Genomic DNA, 22508 nt, shown 5'->3' with positions numbered 1-22508 from the left:
ATGCTGATTGCAGGTAAGCAGCCTCTATGTAAGCACTTGACATACTTAGGCATTGGGCGGTCCGGTAGTGCAATGGTTAGCACAACACTTTACAGTACCAGCGACCTGAGTTCATTTCCCACCACTGTCTGGAAGCAGTTTGTACATTCTCTCCATGACCACATGGGTTTCCTCCAGGTGCTCTGGTTTCTTCCCACAGTCCAGAGATGTACCAATTGGTAGGTTAATTGAGCATTGTAAATTGTCCTGTGATTATGCTGGGATTAAACTGAGGGATTGCCGGGCGGCACAGCTCAAAGGGCTGGAAGGGCTTATTCCGTGCTACCCCTCAATAAATAAACAACATCTACACTAGTGTTTGACATAATTAGGCATTGAGGGCTACAGGCCAAGTAGCCAGGATGGGTGCCCATTGGTTAGTGTGGATATAATGGGAAATTTGACTTGTTTCCAAGCTGTATGTATGACTCCAGAATGGAAGGAGGGAGATGGCCACACGAATCATTGAGCCTCTGTGGCTGGAATTACATTGGTTCAGGTGAGATTCAGTCCACCCCATGGCTAGCTCTTGCAGCTTCCGTGAACCTAGTCAAGACATCGACAGTGTCGTGCTGGGGAATCAAGTCTGCACCCCAAGCTCTGCAGGAAGTGGCTATAGCTAATCAGCTGAAATTCTGTAAAAATATTCATCTCTGACTTGCATTAGATGGAGAAAGTCAACAAAAGTGCAGATTTTGTAAGAAGTCTGGAGACTATTAGACCAGAGAAAACATGATTCTTAAGTGGCTATTCTACTCCTTACTGTAAAGTGTTGATTTTGAATAAATTAACATAAAACAGTACAGAACAGTACAGGCTCTTCGGCCCTCAATGTTGTGCCAACATTTTAACCTACTTCAAAATCAATCTATTGCTTCCCTCCCACATATTTTTCATTCATGCATGTGCCTACTGTATCTAAGAGGTTTCTACAACAGTGTAATAGAATTAGGTTTGGTTATAGCCTACAGTTCCTTTCCCAAGGTGAGGAGCTGGAAGACGAAGACTAAGATGAAACTGCACCAGTATCAGTGGCTAGCTTATCGTCACATCACCAGGATACAATAAATTCCTTGCTCACATGAAGCACACAGAGTAAACAATATACACGGCAACAGTAAATACAGCAATGAGCTCAAAACAGCAAAAATGGTTCAAAGATTGCTGTGCGCCCTCTAGTAGAACAAAACAAATACTACATAATAAACACAAGGGATTCTGCAGATGCTGGAAATCCAGAGAAACAAACTCGAGGAACTCAGCAGGTCAGAAAGCATCTATGGAGAGGAATGTCCAGTCAAAGTTTTGGCTGAAATGTCAATGATGGAAGAAAGAGTTAGAATACCAGCACATGACAGCACTACCATGAAGGATGTGGGTAAAAGGTGATTGGTTCAATAACCCAATAGCAGTGGGGATGAAATTGTTATTATTCCTGGACTTCTTGGTTTTTATGTCCATGTATTCTCTTCCAGAGGTAAAAGAAAGAAAAGGGAATGGCCAGAATGGCAGGCATCCCTGACAATGCCACCAGCCTTCCTGATACAACTCATGATGAAGATGAATTGGACAGAAGGAAGTGATGAGCCTTAAACAGACTGGAAGTGTTTAGCACTCTCTTCAGGTTTAGTCAGTCAAAAGCTTAAGGGAGAACATGTAGTTGTAGTGCTTACATGGGCATAGCCCATTGTAAATATGGATACTGCATTTGCAAATGTTGATGTAAATGTTAGAGAGTCATAGAACACTACAGCCGAGAAACAAGCCTTTTGGTCCATCTAGCTTGTGTTGAACTATTAATCTGCCTAGTCCCATCCACCTGCATCCAGATCATTGCCCTCCATACCCCTCCCAACCAAGTACCTATCCAAATTTGTCTTAAATGTCGAAATAGAATCAGAATCCACCACTTCTGCTGGCAGCTCATTTCACATTCTCACCACCCTCTGAGAGAAGTAGTTCCCCCTCATGTCCCTCTTAAACATTTCACCTTTCACCCTTAACCCTGACCTCTTGGTCTAGTCCCACCAACCTCAGTGAAAAAAGCCTGTTTACATTTACCCGATCGATACCCCTCATAATTTTGTATACCTCTATCAAATCTCCGCTCATTCTCTTATGCTTCAGGGAATAAGTTCAACCTATATGACCATTCCCTATTACTCGGGTCCTCAAGTTCTGGCAACATTCTTGTAAATTTTCTCAGCACTCTTTCAATCTATTGACATACTTCCTGTGGATAGGTGACCAGAACTCTACACAGTACTCCAAATTAGGCCGCATCAATGTCTTATACAACTTCAACATAACATCTCAACTCCTGTACTCAGTACTTAAATTTGTGAAGGCCAAAGTACCAAAAGCTTTCTTTACAACCTTTCATTGCTACCTACATGTGATGAGACTTTCAAGTAATTATGGATCTGTAATTATGGATAGAACAGATTCCTTTGTTCTACCGCACTCCTTGGTGCTCTACCACTCACCAGGCAACTCCTACCCCAGTTTGTCTTCCCAAAGTGCAACTCCTCACACTTGGCTGCATTCAATTCTATCTTCCATATATCAGCTCATTTTTCCTTCTGGTCCAGATCCCACTGCAATCTTAAATAGCCTTTCCGGCTGTCCACGACACCCGCAATCTTGGTGTCATCTGCAAATTTCTTGAGCTGGTTTACTACATTATCATCCAGATCATTGATATAGATAACAAACAACAATGGACCTAGTGGCATAACTCTTGCCACAGGCCTCCAGTCAGAGAAGCCAAGAAATCCTGACGAAGGGTCTCGGCCTGGAACGTCGACTGTACCCCTCCCTATAGATGCTGCCTGGCCTGCTGCGTTCACCAGCATTTTTTATGTGTGTTGCTTGAATTTCCAGCATCTGCAGACTTCCTCATATCTACTATCACTCTTTGGCTTCTCCTACAAAGCATAATGTCTAATCAAAATTACTACCTCATTTTGAATGCCAAGTGACTGAATCTCTTTGACCTGCTCCCTTGAGGGACCTTGACAAAGGCCTTCCTTTGTAGGCCTTTGTCAAGGTCCTTATATGTAGACATGGACTTAAATCACATGGTGAAATGTTTCTACTGCTGGTCATCAAATCTCCATATGTTGTTTCTGTTGACCAAGAGCACCTGCAGGATATTTGAAACTGAAACTTCTTTAACCTTGACTCCTTCCCTTGACAAATACTGGATATTCATAGGGTTCTGACATAACAAGGCACAACATATTGATTTAAGTCGCTGGTGGAAGATTTTATTTACTGTTATAGACTGTGAGTTCTGGTATGATAAGTTGTACGCTTGACCTCACAATCTACCTCACTGTGATCTTGCACCTTATTGTTTATCTTGCTCGGTAGCTGTTAGACTTTATTCTACATTGTTTTTGTTTTACCTTGCTCTACTTTAATGCATAAACACAATAGATTCTGGAGATGCTGGAAATCCAGAGTAACACATGCAAAATGAACCCTGAACTCCAAAGTTCCGAGCTGTAATAGTGTCGTGCTAACTGCTATGCTACTTTGGTGGCCAAGTTTAGAACAACATCATTGTACCACTTAACACTGAATCACTCTGTCATTACATGGAAGCAAAATTTAATGTGGCTCATCTCTTTAAGCCACCAAGTGCAAGGTGAGTTGCTGCTGGTTAGACTAATGTCTAAATGATAGTTACTTGCGAATTTTTGTTTCAGGATACTACAGAGAAATTATGTGCCATCAATTGTTCAAGGATAAAGGATCAACTTTATTCACCATATATATTTGCATGTATTAGGAATTTGCTGTGGTGTATGGTCAGGATACAAACTGCAACAAAAAACTGCGACATTCAATAATTATAAAGAATAAAGGATTACTGTACATAAAAATAATTTTAAAATGTTAAATGACACTATGGAATAAAATGTACATAAATACATAAATATCAGCATTATTTACAATGTAAACAGCATTATATACAGTGTATAGCAGTTATGAGCTAACTAGGTTGGTTGATCAGATTGAGGGAGGTGGGGGGAAGAAATTTTAAGAATGTATGATGTTTTTGTTTTTCTGGCCTTATAGCACTTTCCAGAAGGGAGCTTTGGGAAAAGGGAGTTTGCGGGGTGGGTAGTGTCTACAATGTTTTTTTTTCTGCCTACTTCTTTGTCCTGGATACACGCAAGTCCCTTGGTGATTGTACATTGCGGCCAATGACCTTTCCAGGTGACCTGACAGTTGACTGTAGTTTTCTTATACCGTGGGAAGATGTTTCACCAAACCAGGAGTAACAGCTGATAGAAGGATGCTCTCTATGATGGCAGTGCAGTTTCCTTTACTTTACCAGTTTGTGGGCCATGCTGGAATACACAGGAGATGTAGAGGGCAGAGATCAGTGGATGTCTGGAATACACTGCCGGGGTGGTGGTGGAGGCAAATACAAGTAAGGAATCAAATCTCAAGGTTGTATGTAGTACACATACATCGTATTCTAAATGTAATTTGAACTTTTGAACTAGAGGTGTTTAAAAGGCTCATGTATAGTAGGGAATGGAGGGACATGGCCTTGTGTAGACAGAAGGAATTAGGTTATGTGCTTAATTACTAGTTAAGGTAGTTTGGCATAACAGTAGTGAATAAAGTCTATGTCTGTGCTGTTCTGTTTTCTGTTCTATGTTGTACACAACAAGTCAACCAGCATCTGTGGTAGAGAAAAATAGAATTAATGCATCATGGTGCTGACCTTCATCAGATGTTAATTCCATCAACATGAAACACAGTCTCTCTCCACAGATGGTGCCTAACTTGCTGGATAATCTTTGTATTCTCTGTTCTATTTCCAATTTCCCGCATTAGCAGTATTTTACTTTAGGCGGAACTTTTTCTACACATGAATGTTGTTTATTCTTGGCAGGAGTCAATGCGCATTCATATATCCATTCATCTCAGAATTTTCCTGGGAAAAAAAACATTTGGAGTTGCAGACAGTTCTTTGTATGTACTGACCTCAGCTTGATTGTATTGATTTTATGCATTCCATTCCTCTCGGGACTAACCCATAATCAGATGTAAATTGAAATATACAATGATGTGGACTGATTTTCCTTCCCAGTCATGTGGGATACGGGACTTCAGGATTGTCAAGGAGATGGTTCACTTCCCTATTGCTTCAGATGAATACTCATATCTTTCCAACAATATACACATGCAATGTCGACTTTCAAACGTACAAAGGACAAATCCTGTCTGCTATAATTATAATTGTATTTAAAACATGCTGCATTATAGTCTTACTGTCATAGTCATACAACTCTTCAACCTCCCTTCCTTCGACCACATTTACACTTACTACTGCCACAGTGAATAATCAAGCATCCCTCCCACACCGGCCATTCTCAATTCATAGTCATACTTTATTATTCTCACCCCTTCCATCAGGCAGAAGATACCAAAGCCTGAAATCTCATGCTTTCATCCATACCAGGCTCTTAATCAGGCTTCCAGTCAACTGCCTGACCAGAAGCTGAAGGTCAGGTTCTGCTCAGTCCCTGAATAGAGGTCTGTTCAAGAATGTACAGTGTTCTTATAAGATTCTTGAACGGACTTCTCATATCTAAAGAGCTGATCTCTCAATCTTACTCATTATGGCTCTTGCATTTTATTTGTCTCCCTACACTGCACTTTCTCTATAACTGTAACACTCTACTCTGCATTCTATTTTCTCTTTATTACTTTTAAGTATCTGTATTTGACATAGCCTGTCAGGATGACATGCGAACTAAAGTGCTTCACAAACACAAGAGATCTGTAGATACTGGAAATTCAGAGCAACACATAAAAAAATGCTGGAGGAACTCAGCAGGTCAGGCAGCCTCTGTGGAAATGATTAAACAGTTGATGGTTTGGGCTGAGACCCTTCCTCGTGACTCAAAAAGCTTCACTCTGTCTTGATATGTGACAATAATAAAATAATTCCATAAAACCATGAAAGATAGGCATTCAACCCAATCGAGTGTGCTCTGCCATTCAATCATGGCTGATCTATTTTCTCTCACAGCCCTATTCACCTTCTCCCCATAACCTTTGAAGTCCCTTACTAATTAATCAACCTCTGCTTTAATCTTACCCAATGGCTTGGCCTCCACAACAGTCTATGGCAATGAATTCCACAGATTCACCACAGTCTGGTTAAAGAAATTGCTGCTCATTTCTGCTCCACATCATATCTACTGGGTTTTTGGTTTCTGGGATGCCTGGGTGTGTGGCCCTAAGTCACTCTGTCCCTTAGTACATCCTACAGCCTGTCATTGTGTATACCCTGTCCAAAATATAACCGCATATTTTTGTCAGGATTAACTCCATCTGCCTTTTCTCTGTCGATCTTACCAACCAAAGGTTGTCACAACACTGCCAATCTCTGTATCGTTTGTAAATATACTAACCATAGCTCTTTCATTCACATCTAGGTTTCTAATTAATATAACAAACAGCAAACATCCATCTGGTCTCTTCAGTATACCACTAGTCACAAGCCTCTAGTCACAGTAAACAATCCCTCAACAATTTTCTTGTGGTGGACTGAAACAACGATGCTCCTGCATTGCCACGTTGAAGCCAGGCATAGATTGGAGAAGCAACACATCATACTCCAACTTCATACTCTCCAACCTGATGCCATGATCTTTGATTTCCGTAACTTCCGGTAACCGCTGCCTCTGTTTCAACACCACCTCCACCTAACCTCATGACCATGATCAGCCCATCACTTTCACCTTCTTCCCTCTTGTTCCCTGCCTCCTTCCCTTATTTCATGGTCTACAGTCCTCTCTTATCATATTCTCTCTTCTACAACCTTTGGCCTTCCCCACATTAACCTCCCAACTTCTCGCATTCTTCCTATTACTTGCCCTTCCCCGTACCCCTGCCTCTCTCTTAGCTGGATTCACCTGTCACCTACCAGCTCCTGCTCCTCCCCAACCCCTACTCTTTCATTCTGATTTCTTCCCCCTCCTTTCCAGTCCTGATAAAGTGTCTCAGCCTGAAAGGTTGACTGTTTATTTCTTTCCATAAATCCTGCTTGACCTGTTGAGCAACACTTTTTGTGCTGCTCAACAATCACCTGATACCTTCTGCCACCAAGCCAAATTTGGATCTTGCCAACCTGCCCTAGATTCCATGGGCTCTTAACCATCTGGACCAGTTTCTCTTGTGGGTTCTTCTTAAAGGCCTAACTGAAATCCCATGTGGATGACATCAACCGTCTAATCTCATCAACAGACTTAGTTAACTCCTCAAAAAACATTCAGTCAGTATAGGACCTCCCATTAATGAAGCCATGCCAACCTTATCTGACCAATCTCTGCTTTTCAAAATGCAGATTAACCTGTTCCACAGAATTTTTTCTAATACTTTTCACTTACTGATAATTGGACCTACAGTCAGCTTGGTTTACTCCTGTTTCCATTCTTGAATAAACATACCACATTTCTTTCTTCCAGTCACCCAGCACCATGTCAATATCCAGAGAAGTTTTCAGAATATCTGCCAGAGCCCCAGAAATCTCTTCCCTTGCCTATCATCCTGAGATACATACATATGGCACTATGAATTTATCTATAGAATTATAGTGATATATAGCACAGAAACATGCCCTTTGACCCAATTCACTAATATGGATCAAGATGACTTACTGATCTTAAAGCCCAGTAAGACATCTAATACTTCTTCCTTTCCAATGATAATTTCTTCTGGGATCCTGGTTCCCCACCTGAATCTCCCAACTACAATATCTTCTTCACAGTGGATACAGATGAGTATTCACTCAATACCTCACTAATGTCCTCCAAATTCATCTACAAATCATCACTTTGCTTCCTAATGGTGCCTACATTTTCTCCTGGTTATCCCTTTGCCCTAATGTAACTTAGTAAATATGTTGCAATAGTGTGTAGAATTACTATTTTTCCTGTAGCTTAACTTCCCTGTGCTTAGTTGTATTTTTATATAATCACTGATATAGTATGTGTAACTGTTCAGTGAATTTTCCAGCAATTGTAGTCTAGCAGCTTCTGCATTTTTTAGAAGCAGTTTTAAAAATGTTTCTGCAGTAGCAATCACACACTTGTATCCGGCTACTTAATAGGTTAATTGTTATTACAGGAATGTAGTTATTTTATATATACTATATATCTCAAGTTCTTTCTTAATTACAAAGTGAAAAGTCAAAGGCAGGTTTATTGTCATATGCACAAACACACATGTGCACAGATGAAATGAAAAACTTGCAGCAGCATCACAGGCACATTGTATCATATGCACAACATTCACCAGTTAAACATAAATTTAACACAAATTATACAACATCGTTACACAATTTGAACAATTATAAACCAAGTCTATTGTAGTGAAAAGTGCCCATAGTGTTACTACACAGAGGTAGTGTAGTTTGTACAGGTTAGTTCAAGAAGCAAATGGCTGAAGACATGCAACTGTTCCTGAACCTGGTGATATGGGACATCAGGCTTCTGTAGCTCCTGCAAGAAGGTGGCATAGTCTGAGTATTGAAGAAGTCTTTGATGACTGATGTTGGGACAAAATAGCATAAGTAGTGTTGGAAACCCTTGTTTATTTTTAATAATACTTTTTATAAGATTTGTAGTTTTTACAAATTCATGTAGTTTTACACTAACAGGCAGAAAGCAGTATAGCAGCTAAACTAACAGTTTATCACATTTCTCATTGTTCATTGACTAAATATTAGCACATTACCCAGGTGATGTAATTGTTTTAATTTTGTAGCCTATTAATTAATTCATTCCTATCTAAGGAATTTCTTTTATCTTTAGTAGTGATAGCTTTTTCTGAAGCACCATCTTTATTCCTTTGTCTTACACCCCTTAGCATTAATTCTTTCTTAGCATCATTTCTCCACTCTTTATTTGGTTTGCTTCATATTTGTACATTTGTTTGTACTCTGAAATAAATTCAAATATTGGAATTAAGACTGCTTGTCATTTTTGACTTCCGGAAGAACCCCAAGGATCAGAAAATAAATGGAAATCAACAGTAGGGAATGAGTATTGTAGCAAATTCCATCTCAGATCTGTACCACAAATGGATTATGTGAAAATGTAAATTTAACAGATTTTGGGTTTGAAGTATCCAGTCTATTTGCTTTTTTAAGAAAAAGTAATGTAGATTTGCATCAAATTATTTGAATATCACTTTTGGCTATGAGCTGAATATGCAAAAAGCAAAGATTTTTGATGACCTCTTATGATGAAGGATATCCCACTCTGTTATAGACAAATGAGAAATAAGCAAGTGCTCTGCAAATATAAAGCCAGTTTGGCATCACATCATCAATTATCCAACATCACACACACAATTAAACCTTAACCTCTGGACCGTCACAAAATAAAGCCTAGAATTTTACAATATTTCCATCTGTGGACTCCAGTATTTATCATCAAGCATGATAGCAGGTCATCAAAATCATCACACAGACATAAAAAGGGCCAGTTAAAAGCAACCAATATAACTGATCCATAACATTTCCAGTGTTCCTTAACACAAGTTTTTTTTTAAATGTATAACCCAAATTCCTTTCTCCCAAGGTGATTCTTGCTTCACTGAGCTCCTCCAGCAGATTTTAAAAGTCTCCAGGGTCCCTATAGAATCCTAATGAACACTATGTTCTCTAGTGGACAACTTTGTTTCTGTACATCGGTCTTTAAGCCCATGAAGAAATTCTAATGACAGCTTTTCCCAGGGTGGAAATGGCTAATACCATTGAAAGTCAGTGGAAGAAAGTTGAGGGGAGATGTCAGAGGTAGTTTTTTTTAACCCCAAGTGTGGTGTGTGTCTGGAATGCACTGCCAGGTGTGGTGACAGAGGTAGATACATTGGGCACATTTAAGACACTCTTAGTTAAGCACATGAATGAAATATAAATGAAGAGCTATGTGGGAGAGAAGGGCAAGATTGATTAAGGATTAGATTAAAAGAATGTCACAAATGAAGAGCCTGAACTGTGCTGTAGTGTTTTCTGTTCTATGTTCTATTTGATTTAAATTTCACAAACTTCCCAGCACGATTAGGACTGAAATTTGGAGTTACCAGTAATTTGTACATTATGCTACAATTCTAGATCAGTATGAGTAACATGCTATGGATCTTAAATCATCTACAGAATGTGGTCTCTTGCTACAATGCATTTGAAGTTTGCTCTTTTTTACTATTTTCTGCTATTTCATATTTCCTTCAGGTATGGAAGAAGCAATTCATCCCGTCGCATCTGTTGCAACTCTCAGAGCAATCCCATCAGAATCAGAATCTGGTTTAATGTTACCAGCATACGGTACATTGTGAAATTTGTTAACTTTACAGCAGCAGTACAATTAATTATATGATAAATATTTTTAAAAACTGAATTACAGTAAGTACAGTATTTGTCTATTAAATAGTTAAAATAAGTAGCCCAAAAAAAAGCAAAAATAATAAACTAGTGAGGTAGTGTTCATGGGTTCAATATCCATTTAGAAATCAGATGGCAGAGGGGAAAAAGCCATTTCTGAATCACTGAGTGAGTGCCTTCAGGTTTTTGTGCCTCCTACCTGATGTAAGCAATGAGAAGAGGGCATGTCCTAGGTGGTCGGAATCCTTAATGATGGACGTTGCCTTCCTAAGGCACCACTCCTAGAAGATGTCTTGGATACTATGGACTGTAGTACCCATGATGGGGCTGACTAATATTACAAGTGTCTGCAGCTTACTTTGATCTTTTGCAGTACCGCGCCCCCACCCCCATACCAGAGAGTGATGCAGCCAGTCAGAATACTCTTCATAGTATATTTGTAGAAGTTTTTGATTATTTCAATTGACAAACCAGATCTCCTCAAACTGAATGAAATATACCCACTGTCTTGCCTTCTTTATAGCTGCATCATACATTGCATCCAGGCTAGGTCCTCAGATATGTTGACATCCAGGAACTTGAAACTGCTCACTCTCTCCATTTCTGATCCCTCTATAAGGATTGGTTTTTGTTCCCTTGTCTTACCCTTCCTAAAATCCACAATCAGCTCTTTGGTCTCGCTGACATTGAGTGCAAGGTTGTTGCTGCAATGCCACTCAACCAGCTGGTACATCTCACCCCTGTGCGCCCTTTCATCACTCTCTGAAATTCTGCCAACAATTGTTGTATCATCAGCAGATTCATAGACGCCATTTGAGCTCTGCCTATCCACAGACATGGGTGTAGAGAGAGTAGAGCAGTGGGCTAAGTACACACCCCTGTGGTGCACCAGTATTAATTGTTGGCGAAGTGGAGATGTTATTTCCAATCTGCACAGATTGTGGTCTTCCAGTTAGGAAGTTGAGAATCCAGATGCAGGGAGGAACAGAGGCTTGGGTTCTGTAGCTTTTCAACCAGGACTGTAGGAATGATGGTGTTAAGTGCTGAGCTATAGTCAATAAATAGCATCCTGACATACAGTAGGTATTTGCATTGTCCAGGTGATCTAAGGCCCCATGGAGAGCCACTGAGATCACGTCTGCTGTAGATCTACTGTGGCGAAGGCAAATGGCAGTGGGTCCAAGTCCTTCCCAAGACAGATGTGGATTCTAGCCATGACCAACCTCTCAAAGCATTTCATCATCATAGATGTGAGTACTACTGGGCGATAGTCATTAAGGTAGCTCACACTGCTCTTCTTGGGCACTGGTATAATTGTTGCCCTTTTGAAGCAGCTGGAAACTTTCGACCATAGCAATGAGAGACTGAAGTAACAATGAGAGAATGAGTCTCGCTCCTCTATTTTTCTACTCTCTCAGCACTTATGACTACGACTTGGCGCAGCTCAAACACCATCTATAAATTTGCTGATGAAAACACTGTTGTTGGCAGAATCTCAGATGGCGATGATGCAGTGTACAGGAGCGAGATAGATTGGCTGGCTGAGTGGTCACAACAACAACCTTGCAAGACCAAGGCATCAATTGTGCACTTCATAAAGGGGAGATCAGGAGAAAACATACCAGTCTTCATCGAGGTGTCAGCAGTGGAAAGGATGAGCAGCTTCAAATCCCTGGACATCAATGTCTGAAAGGATCTATCCTGGCCCAACGTATTGAGGCAATCACTAAGAAGGCACACCAGCAGCTATACTTCATTAGGAGTTTGAGAAGGTTTGGCATGTTACCAAAGACTCTAGCAAATTTCTACAGCTGCAAAAGGGACTGCAGAAGATTGTAGATTCAGCCAGACCCATCACAGCACGCCTCACCAACATCAAGGACACTTTCAAAAGGTGGTGCCTCAAGAAGGCAGCATCCGTTAGAAAGGACCCTCAGCACCTAGAACATGCTGTCTTCTCATTATTAAAGGAGATGGTTCAGGAGCCAGAAGACCCACACTCACTGTTTCAGGAACAGCTTCTTGACCTCTGCCATCAGATTTTTGAATGGTCCACAAACACTACTGTATAATGCCCCTTTTGCACTATTTTATTTATTGTAACTTATCGTAATTTTTATGTTTTGCAGTGTATTTCAGCCACAAAACAAGTTTCATGACATATGCCAGTGTTAATAAACCTGATTCTGATTCAGAAATTTCCCCTTAAAAATTTATCAACTCACCCTCTGTATTAGGCTTAATTTAAGTAGGCTGTTAACCTATCAACCAGCAGATTATTGGGATGTGGGAGGAAAATGAAAACCATGGGGTCAAGAGAGAATGTGCAAACGCTGTGCTGACAGGATTGGAAGTCAGGATCCAATGCAGGTCACTGGAGCAGTGAGGCAGCGGTACTACCTGCTGCAGCACAGTGCGATTTCAAAATCATTGGTCGACTGTCTTTGCATTTGTCATAGCATCATACGTCACAGAACAGGATCTTCTGACTGATCATAGATCAACACAGTGGATGTTTCCCACAGCTGAAGAGATTACAAGCGGGGCTAAAGTCAGAAAAAGGGATTGGTCATTTAATACTACAATTCACTGAACTATTTCCATGTAGGGGATATAAATCTTTGGAATTCTCAACCTTAAAGGGTTATAGAGTTCCCATCACTGATTGCATTCAAACCAAAGATTAATACATTTTTGCATTTAAATGGAATCAAGAGATATGTTGTGGATAGTGCAGGAAAATTCAGATGGAAGATCAGCCATGATCTTAAGGAAGTTCAGAGCAGTCTTGAAGGACCAAGTGGCTATTCCTGCTCCTAGATCTTATGTTTTCATTACTCAGCTGGCTCACTGGGATCAACTCAACTAATTGAAGTTCTTTCTACAACAGTCTAGCAAAGACTTCCTTTGTACATTAAAAGCTAAAGTTTTGGTTAGACTGCATTTGGAGTATTGTGAGGTGATCTGGGCATGGATTGTTTTGGACAGAGTGGACATGGAAAGGATGTTTCCATTAGTAGGAGAGTCTAAGATCTGAGGGCACAACCTCTAAATAAAAGGGACATCTCATTAAAACTGAGCTGAGAAGGAATTTCTTCAGCTAGAGAGTGTTGAATCTGTGGAATTCATTGCCAGAGGACTATGGAGACCAAGTCATTATATGTATTTAAGGCAGAGATAATATGGTGCTTGATTGGTAAGGGGTTAAAAATTACAGCAGAGAAGAAGGGAGAATGTGGTTAAAAAAATATCAGCGATAATTGAATGACAGAGCAGACTCAGTGCGCCAAATTGTCTAATTCTGCTCCTATATCGTATGGTCTTATATATCTGATTTCCTTTTAAATTATTGAATAGATTTCCACCACCGGTGAAGATGAGTATTTTTAAAACATCCACCTCGCCATCTGTGAACCCAGTGCCTTTCCAATGATTAATTCACTTTAAGTGTTGTCAGCAGTACACTGCAGACTCATCATCACATGACCAGTGCCAAGGAATTACTTACCTGCACGCCATACAGAAATTCGTCAGAGTCATTGTCTCCATCAGAATCCTCATCGGTCCAGTACTGGCCTTTGATGTCCTGAAGGAAAGTCACAGATACATGAAGAATGTCTTATTGCACATAAACAATGAGAGTAAAGTGTCACCAAGCTCCAAAGACCAAGGAACATTAAAGTTCATGAGTGTGGAGTCACATTAAAGAGTGAAGCACCTGGAAATACTATTTGACCCTAGCATTTTGCCATTCCAAAGGACTAGTGATACATCAAGTGCATGGGAAGGTTAGTCTACTTCCCCAAATGGTGGGAATGAAATTAGAAATCATTAGAGAGAGAGAGAGACAAAGAGCACAGAGAAAGGTCCTTCAGCCCACTGACTCCTTGCTGACCACCAACCCCTTATTTACAATACTCCAATTTTATTTTCACTACACTCCCATCAACTTCCCTTCAATTTCACCACTTACCTACATTCTGAGGGCAAATTGCATTGGCCAATTAACCTACCAACCTGCAGGTTTTGCAATATGGGAGTAAACCAGATCACCCAATGAAAACCCATGTGGTTGCAAAATGTATAAACTCCAAATAGACAGCACCCAAACCTGGGTCTCTGGCACTGTGAAGCAGGAGCTCTACTGTGCCAACCTGTAAGGTTGGTTAATAAAAACATCAGGGCTCTTAGACCATAAGACAAAGGAGCAGAAATCGGCCATTCGGCCCATCGAGTCTGCTCCGCCATTTTATCATGAGCTGATCCATTCTCCCATTTAGTCGCACTCCCCCGCCTTCTCACCATAACTTTGATGCCCTGGCTACTCAGATACCTATCAATCTCTGCCTTAAATACACCCAATGACTTGGCCTCCACTGCCACCCGTGGGAACAAATTCCATAGATTCACCACCTCTGGCTAAAAAAATTTTTTTGCATCGCTGCTCTGAATGGGCGCCTTCAATCCTTAAGTCATACCCTCTCGTACTAGACTCTCCCATCATGGGAAACAACTTTGCCACATCCACTCTGTTCATGCCTTTCAACATTCAAAATGTTTCTATCAGGTCTCCCCTCATTCTTCTAAACTCCAAGGAATATAGTACAAGAGCGGACAAACGTTCCTCACATGTTAACCCTCTCATTCCCGGAATCATTCTAGTGAATCTTCTCTGTACCCTCTCCAATGTCAACACATCCTTTCTTAAATAAGGAGACCAAAACTGCCCACAGTACTCCAAGTGAGGTCTCACCAGCGCCTTATAGAGCCTCAACGTCACATCCCTGCTCCTATACTCTATTCCTCTAGAAATGAATGCCAACATTGCATTCACCTTCTTCACCACCAACTCAACCTGGAGGTTAACTTTAAGGGTATCCTGTACGAGGACTCCCAAGTCCCGTTGCTTCTCAGAACTTTGAATTCTCTCCCCATATAAATAATTGTCTGCCTGTTTACTTCTTCTGCCAAAGTGCATAACCATACACTTTCCAACATTGTACTTCATTTGCCACTTCTTTGTCCATTCTTCCAATCTATCCAAGTCTCTCTGCAGACTCTCTGTTTCCTCAGCACTACCGGCCCCTCCACCTATCTTCGTATCGTCAGCAAACCTAGCCATAAAGCCATTTATTCCATAATCCAAATCGTTGACGTACAATGTTAAAAGAAGCGACCCCAACACGGACCCCTGTGGAACACCACTGGTAACCGGCAGCCAACCAGAATAGGATCCCTTTATTCCCACTCTCTGTTTCCTGCCAATCAGCCAACGCTCTATCCACGTATTTAACCTTCCCGTAAGTCCATGGGCTCTTATCTTGTTAAGTAGCCTCATGTGTGGCACCTTGTCAAAGGCCTTCTGAAAATCCAAATATACAACATCTACTACATCTCCCTTGTCTAGCCTACTGGTAATTTCCTCAAAAAAATTGTAATAGGCTGCCAGGCAGGATTTTCCTTTAAAGAATCCATGCTGAGCTCTCTTCATTTAAAAAACACAACTGCACAACCAAGAAAGATAAAAGCACGGTATTGAATGCCTGGGCCAGATGTTTTTTTATATATTCAACTACTCAGTATCAAGAGGATAACACAAAAGAAGTGGGTTGCTTGAAATATAGCTTAGTATTTTGACCTTTTGCTATTGATTAGTCCTAGGTGTGTTCCCTTTCATCATGAGGCTGTTATGGCTAAATATTTAAAGGAAGTTGAATTCTCTTCTCAGAAATAAGAGTGCAAGAGTTAGAGACCTGAGGATAGTCATGTCCCAGGTTGCAGATGTTTCAACCAAAACTCTTGGTGAGTCACCACATTGAGTAACTTATCACAAGTAAGCGGAAAAGCTGGCAACCTCTGATACACAAGTCAAAGATCAGGAGATACAAGAGACTGCAGAAGCTGTAATCTGGAAGAACAAACACGATGCTAGAGGAACTCAGCAGGTCAGGCAGCATCAATGGAGGGAAATGAACACAAGTACTCTGCAGGTGCTGGAATTTTTGATCAACATACTGTGCATAAAATGCTGGAGGAATTCAGCAAATTAGGCAACATCTACGGAGGGAAATAAACAGTCAACATTTTGTGTCAAGACCTTTCATCACGACCGAAAATGAAGGGATGGAAACTAGATGAAAAGGTTGGAGAGTGGGGGATGGGGATGAGAAGTACAAGCTGTCAAGTGATAGGTAAGTTCAGGTGAGGTGGAAGGTAGGTAGGTGGGTGAGGAGAGGAGCTGGAGTAAGAAGCTGGTGGGGATAGGTGGAAGCAACAAAGGGCCGAAAAAGAACAAATCTAATAGAAGAGGACAATGAACCATGGTGGAAAAGAAAGTAGGAAGAAACCCATCATCTGGACTTGGATCTCCACCCAAACCAACAACTGTCTATTTCCCTCCATAGATGCTGCTTGCCCTGCAGAGTTCTTTCAGCACCTCGTGTGTTCACCTCATTGGCAATATGTGTGGCATCCATTAATAACTTAAATGTGCAGCTTATTACCTGTGTTTTTAACTCATAGTAAACAAGGAAACTATCCTATTCTAAGTTGCCAGGCACACATAAATTAAATATAGATATTTTACCCCCCGGTTTCAACTGACTGACTTGTCTGTCTATGTTGAGCAACCCATCACTCTAAACATCTTTGACTGCTGGTTTGTGGCCACTTAGAACATGGGTTCTCAAGTTTTTTTTTTATGCCATGGATCCTTACTATTAACCAAGGGAACCTTTGACTTAGAAGATGCACTTAAAGCAGTGGATAGAAGTGTGTGATATGGCAAAATGTGTATCTTCATCCATCACCCCTGCATGTTCCTATCTCCCCATGCCAGCCTTTAGAACATTTACAGTGAATATAAGGAGATTCAAGACTGACTCACTTTCCATGATCCTACACAGCATTGATATGATGGCAGATGTTAGAAGTTACACAGGCCATGAATAAATGATCCAAAAATTGGGCAAAAGCAGCCTAGTCACTTTTCAAAGGGGCACTTCAACTAATTTAACACCTGTTAGTGAGTTCCCTGATTTAGGATTAAGGCTGAATCTGCATGGTTATATTTCACTCTAAGTCTATCTTCAAGCTTGCAGATGATACCGTTGGAGGAGGCCGCATCTCTGATGAGTCATTGTACAGAAGGGAGATAGTGACGTGGTGATATGACAACCTTTCCCTCAACATCAACAAAACAAAAGAGCTGGTCATTGTCTTCAGAAAGGGAGGTGCTGCATATGTTCCTGTCTACATGAACAGGATATGTTCCTGAGTGTAAACACCACCGGTGGACTGACTTGAACCAACTATGTTGGTATCACGGCCATGTAAGCTCACCAATACCTTTACACTCTCAGGAGGCTAAAAAAAATCCTGCATGTCCCCAGCAATTCTTGCCAATTTTTCTTGATGCACCATAGAAAGTATCGTATCTGGATGCATAATGGCTTGGTATGGCAACTGCTCTGCCTGTGACCGCAAGAAACCGCAGAGAGTCATAGACACAGCTCCAGCATATCAGAGGAACCAGCCTCCCCTCTGTGCATTCCGTTTATACTTCTTGCTGCCTCAGTAAAGAAGCAAGCATAACAAAGACCCCACCTATCCCAGGCATTGCTTCTTCTCCTCCTCCCATTGGGCAGAAGATACAAAAGTCAGAAAGCACATACTAAGAAAGGATAATTTCAGTGCTACTGTCATCAGACCTTTGAATGGACCCCTAATGAAGAACAAAATGGATTCTTGGCCTGACAATCCAGGATCAATCTATGATCTTGCATTTTATAGTTTACCTGCACTGCACTTTCCCTGTAGCTTTTACACTTCATTCTCCATTGTTATTGCTTTACCTTATTCTAGTTCAATGTACTGTGTAATAATTTGATCTGCATGAACAGTATGCAAGATAAGAATTTCGCTGTATCTTGGAACATGTGACAATAATAAACTAATACTAACAAACAAGGTGCTAATTTAAAGTATTAAAAATTATGCAGAATCCAATTTCTAGGCTTTGGTTGGCTGTGGGCAAGCAGGATTTTGAAAAAGCAGCTAGTGAGATATTAATGACAGAACAGTTGTGTTATACCACAGCTAGTGATACAGAAAGAGGCTATTCAGCCCATCATACTTATTAATCATAAGACACCAATCCCCACAAGTCCATTCTCCCATTCCTTATTTCCCTGTGTGCCTGCAACCTTTTCTCTCAAATGCCCATCAACTTCCCTTCAATTCTTCTTGCCAACAACCTACCAAATATTGAACAGCTAAATAGAGTGGACATGGAGAGGACGTTTCCATTAGAGCAGAGTCTAGGATTAGAGGTCACAGACTCAGAATAGGAGAATGTCCCTTTAATACAGAAGGAGGAAGGATATCTTTAGCCAGCAGACGGTGAGTCTGTGGGATTCATTGCCACAGACAGTGGTGGAGGTCAAGTTATTGGGTATATTTAAAGCAGAGGTTGATAGGTTTTTAATTAGTAAGAGTTGCAAAGGTTATGGGGAGGAGACAGGGGAATGGGGTCATGGAGGAAAATAAACCAGCCATGATTAAATACCAGAGCACACCTAATGGGCCGAATGGATTAATTCTGCTGCAATGTCTGATGGTCTTATGGAATTGTTTTATTATTGTTGCAGATATCAAGACGGAATGAAGAGCTTTAGTTTGCATGTCATTTTGACAGACTGTGCCTCACATAAGTACTTTAGAGTAGTGAATGGAAAACAGAATGCAGAAGATACTTTTACAATTATAGAGGGAATATAAATCAGCCATGATTAAATGGCGGAGCAGACCTAACGGGCTGAGTGGCCTAAAGTTGCTCCTACATCTCACAATCTCATGGTCTTATACCAGGCACTTTACAGCAGCTAATTAACCTAGCAACCCAAATGATGTATGGAATCTGGGAAGAAACTGGAGTCTTATTTCAATGGTTGGTAAGTGTGAGTCTTACTTCAATGGTTGGTAAGTTGATGGAGAAGGTCCTGAGAGGCAGGATTTTTGAACATTTGGAGAGTCATAATATGATTATGAATAGTCAGCATGGCTTTGTCAAAGGCAGGTCATGCCTTACAAGCCTGATTAAATTTTTTGAGGATGTGACTAAACACATTGATGAAGATAGAGCAGTAGGTGTTGTGTATATGGATTTCAGCAAGGCATTTGATAAGGTATCCCATGCAAGACTTATTGAGAAAGGAAGGAGGCATGGGATCCAAGGGGACCTTGCTTTGTGGATTCAGAATTGGTTTGCTCACAGAAGGCAAAGAGTGGTTGTAGACGGGTCATATTCTGCATGGAGGTCGGTGACCAGTGGTGTGACTCAGGGATCCATTCTGGGACCCTTACTCTTAGTGATTTTTATAAGTAACCTGGTTGAGGAAGTGGAGGGATGGGTTAGTGACCTTGCTGATGACACAAAGGTTGGGGGTGTTGTGGATAGTGTGGAGGGCTGTCAGAGGTTACAACGGGACATTGATAGGATACAAAACTGGGCTGAGAAGTGGCAGATGAAATTCAACCCAGGTAAGTGTGAGGTGGTTCATTTTGGTAGGTCAAATATAGTATTAATGGTAATAATCTTGGCAGTGTGGAGGATCAGAGAGATCTTGGGGACCGAGTCCATAGGACACTCAATGCTGCTGCGCAGGTTGACTCTTTTGTTCAGAAAGCATATGATGCATTGACCTTCATCAGTCGTGGGATTGAGTTTAAGAGCTGAGAGGTAATGTTGCAGCTATATAGGACCCTGGTCAGACCCCACTTGGAGTACTGTGCTCAATTCTGGTCACCTCACTACAAGAAGGACATGGAAACCATAGAAGCGGAGCAGAGGATATTTACAAGGATGTTGCCTGTATTGAGGAGCATGCCTTATGAAAAAAGGTTGAGTGAACTCGGCCTTTTCTCCTTCGAATGATGGAGGATGAGAGGTGACCTGATAGACGTATACAAGATAATAAGAGGCATTGATCACATGGATAGTCAGAGGCTTTTCCGCAGGGCTGAAGTAGCTAGCACAAGAGGGCACAGTTTTAAGGTGCTCGGAAGTAGGTACAGAAGAGATGTCAGGGGTAAGTTGTTTTTTTTTTATGCAGAGTGGTTAGTGCGTGGAATGGACTGCTGGTGGCGGTGGTGGAGGCGGAAACTATAGGGTCTTTTAAGAGACTCCTGGATGGCTACATGGAGTTAGAAAAATAAAGGGCTATGGGTAAAGTAGTTCTAAGGTAGGAACATGCTCAGCACAGCTTTGTGGGCCGAAGGGCCTGTACTGTGCTGTATGTTTTCTATGTTTCTATCTGTGAGTTACATGGACAAAAGGATGCAAGTCCACGCAGCAAATGCCCAAGGTCACCATGGAACCAGGGTCCCTCTATCAGTAAGACACCTGCAGTTTAGTGCAACAGTGTTAAGCAAATTTTAACAAGAATCAAAATTTCCATGCAATAATGAGCAGCTTGGAGAGAGTTGCAGTTAGAACATAAAACATAGATTATAGAACAGTACAGCACAGGAAAAGGCCCTTCATCTGTTAATGTTGTGCTGAACTAACTAAATTGTAATCAAATGGCCAACTAATCTTTTCTGCCTACACAATGACCAAATCCTCCATTTGCTCTCATGCATGTGCCTATCCAAATGTCTCTTAAGTGTCCCCAATGTATCTGCATTACCATCACCCTAGGTAGTGCATTCCAGGCACACACAACTCTCTGTCTAAAAAACTTGCCCCTCACAATTCCTTTGAAATTACCTCCTCTCACCTTAAATTTAGTCTGAGGCATTTTAACCCTGGGAAAAAAAGATACTTTCCCTCTATTCTATCTATGCTTCTCATAATCTTATAAACCTCTATCAGATCACCTCTCAGCTTCCTCCAAACCAGAAAACAACAACCCATGTTTGTTCAATCTCCCTTTATGCTACACAGCCCTAAACCAGGAACAATCTTGACAAATCTCTTCTGCACCCTCGACAGCCTTCCTAGAATGGAGTGACTAGAACCGTATTAAATACTTCAGTTCTTGATAGGATCTCACCTGTTGACAGCCTTGGTTGCCACCTGACCATCCTTTTAGGCTTGAGTGAGGGAAATGCCAGACCACTGGGGAAAGCCTTGTGAGACACGATGCACCTCGTTCTGAACTGTTCCCAGCCTGAAGTGAAACCAGCAGAGATTTCAGAATACAAATACAAATACAACAAAATGGTATTAAAACATCAAGACCCAAAAATTGTTTATTGTCGGTCTTCATTCCGCAAGTGTAAAGGGAAATGAAATCCAGATCTGATGCAGTAAGAAAATGCAATAATCATAAAGAACACAATAAAAACATAATTAATATAAATACATATGCTTAGCTTATATACATAGACTGACTGTATGCATATAAAGTGACTTACGTTGAACTTACATTGGTATTGAAAGCAGGAATATGGTCCATTTTACCCAAAGTCTAGCACCATCTTTTTAACTACCTTGAAGAAGATGATGTACAATAGGTGAGATCATCCCTGAAGTGTTGTGTGCATTATTGCTCTCCTTACTAAAGGAAAGAGTATAAATACCTTTTAGGGAGTATGGTAAAGATTCATTAGTCTGATTTCTGGGATTGGACTGACTATGGAGACACAAGAGACTGCAGTTGCTGGACTCCAGAAAATTTTGGAAGAATGCAATGGGTTGGTAACATCTATGAAGGGAAAAGGACAGTCAACTTTTTGGATCAAGACCCTTCATCCAGTCAAGATGAAGAATCTCAAACTGAAGCATCCATGTTCCAATTCTACTGCCTGACTGACTGAGTTCATCCAGCATTTTGTTTGTTGTATTGAGTTGATACAACTCATGGAGAGAGCCGACGACGATGTCAGCACAAGGTGGAGTAGGGCTGATGTTGAACTGCAAGGCGAAGAAGGCACTGAGGGGCGTCGTCTCAGTCAGTGTCAGAATCCTTACTGCGGAATTCGACGGAAACCCGGCAACTTCTGTCATCATCTGTTACTCCCCGCACAACTGCAGCGAGGAGAAGGAGGT

The 22508-nt window shown here is 41.0% G+C and overlaps 1 protein-coding gene across 1 annotated transcript in view; it reads right to left on the bottom strand.

Annotated features, from left to right (window-relative positions):
* The window catches only part of LOC140212248 (protein mono-ADP-ribosyltransferase PARP6), a 111618-nt gene extending 89703 nt beyond the window's left edge, over positions 1–21915 (bottom strand). Inside the window, exons 1-3 of the mRNA XM_072282969.1 lie at positions 21886–21915; positions 21511–21627; positions 13965–14042 (exon numbers count right to left, since the gene is read on the bottom strand). Coding sequence (XP_072139070.1) covers positions 13965–14042; positions 21511–21627; positions 21886–21915 — 225 coding nt within the window. The remainder of the gene's footprint in view (positions 1–13964; positions 14043–21510; positions 21628–21885) is intronic.
* Between the last annotated feature and the right edge of the window lie 593 nt (positions 21916–22508).

Source organism: Mobula birostris, chromosome 18 (assembly GCF_030028105.1).
Source record: "Mobula birostris isolate sMobBir1 chromosome 18, sMobBir1.hap1, whole genome shotgun sequence".
In the NCBI taxonomy this organism is placed as follows: domain Eukaryota; kingdom Metazoa; phylum Chordata; class Chondrichthyes; order Myliobatiformes; family Myliobatidae; genus Mobula; species Mobula birostris.
The sequence above is the reverse complement of the archived record's forward strand: the minus strand, read 5'-3'. Positions and strand labels throughout refer to the sequence as shown.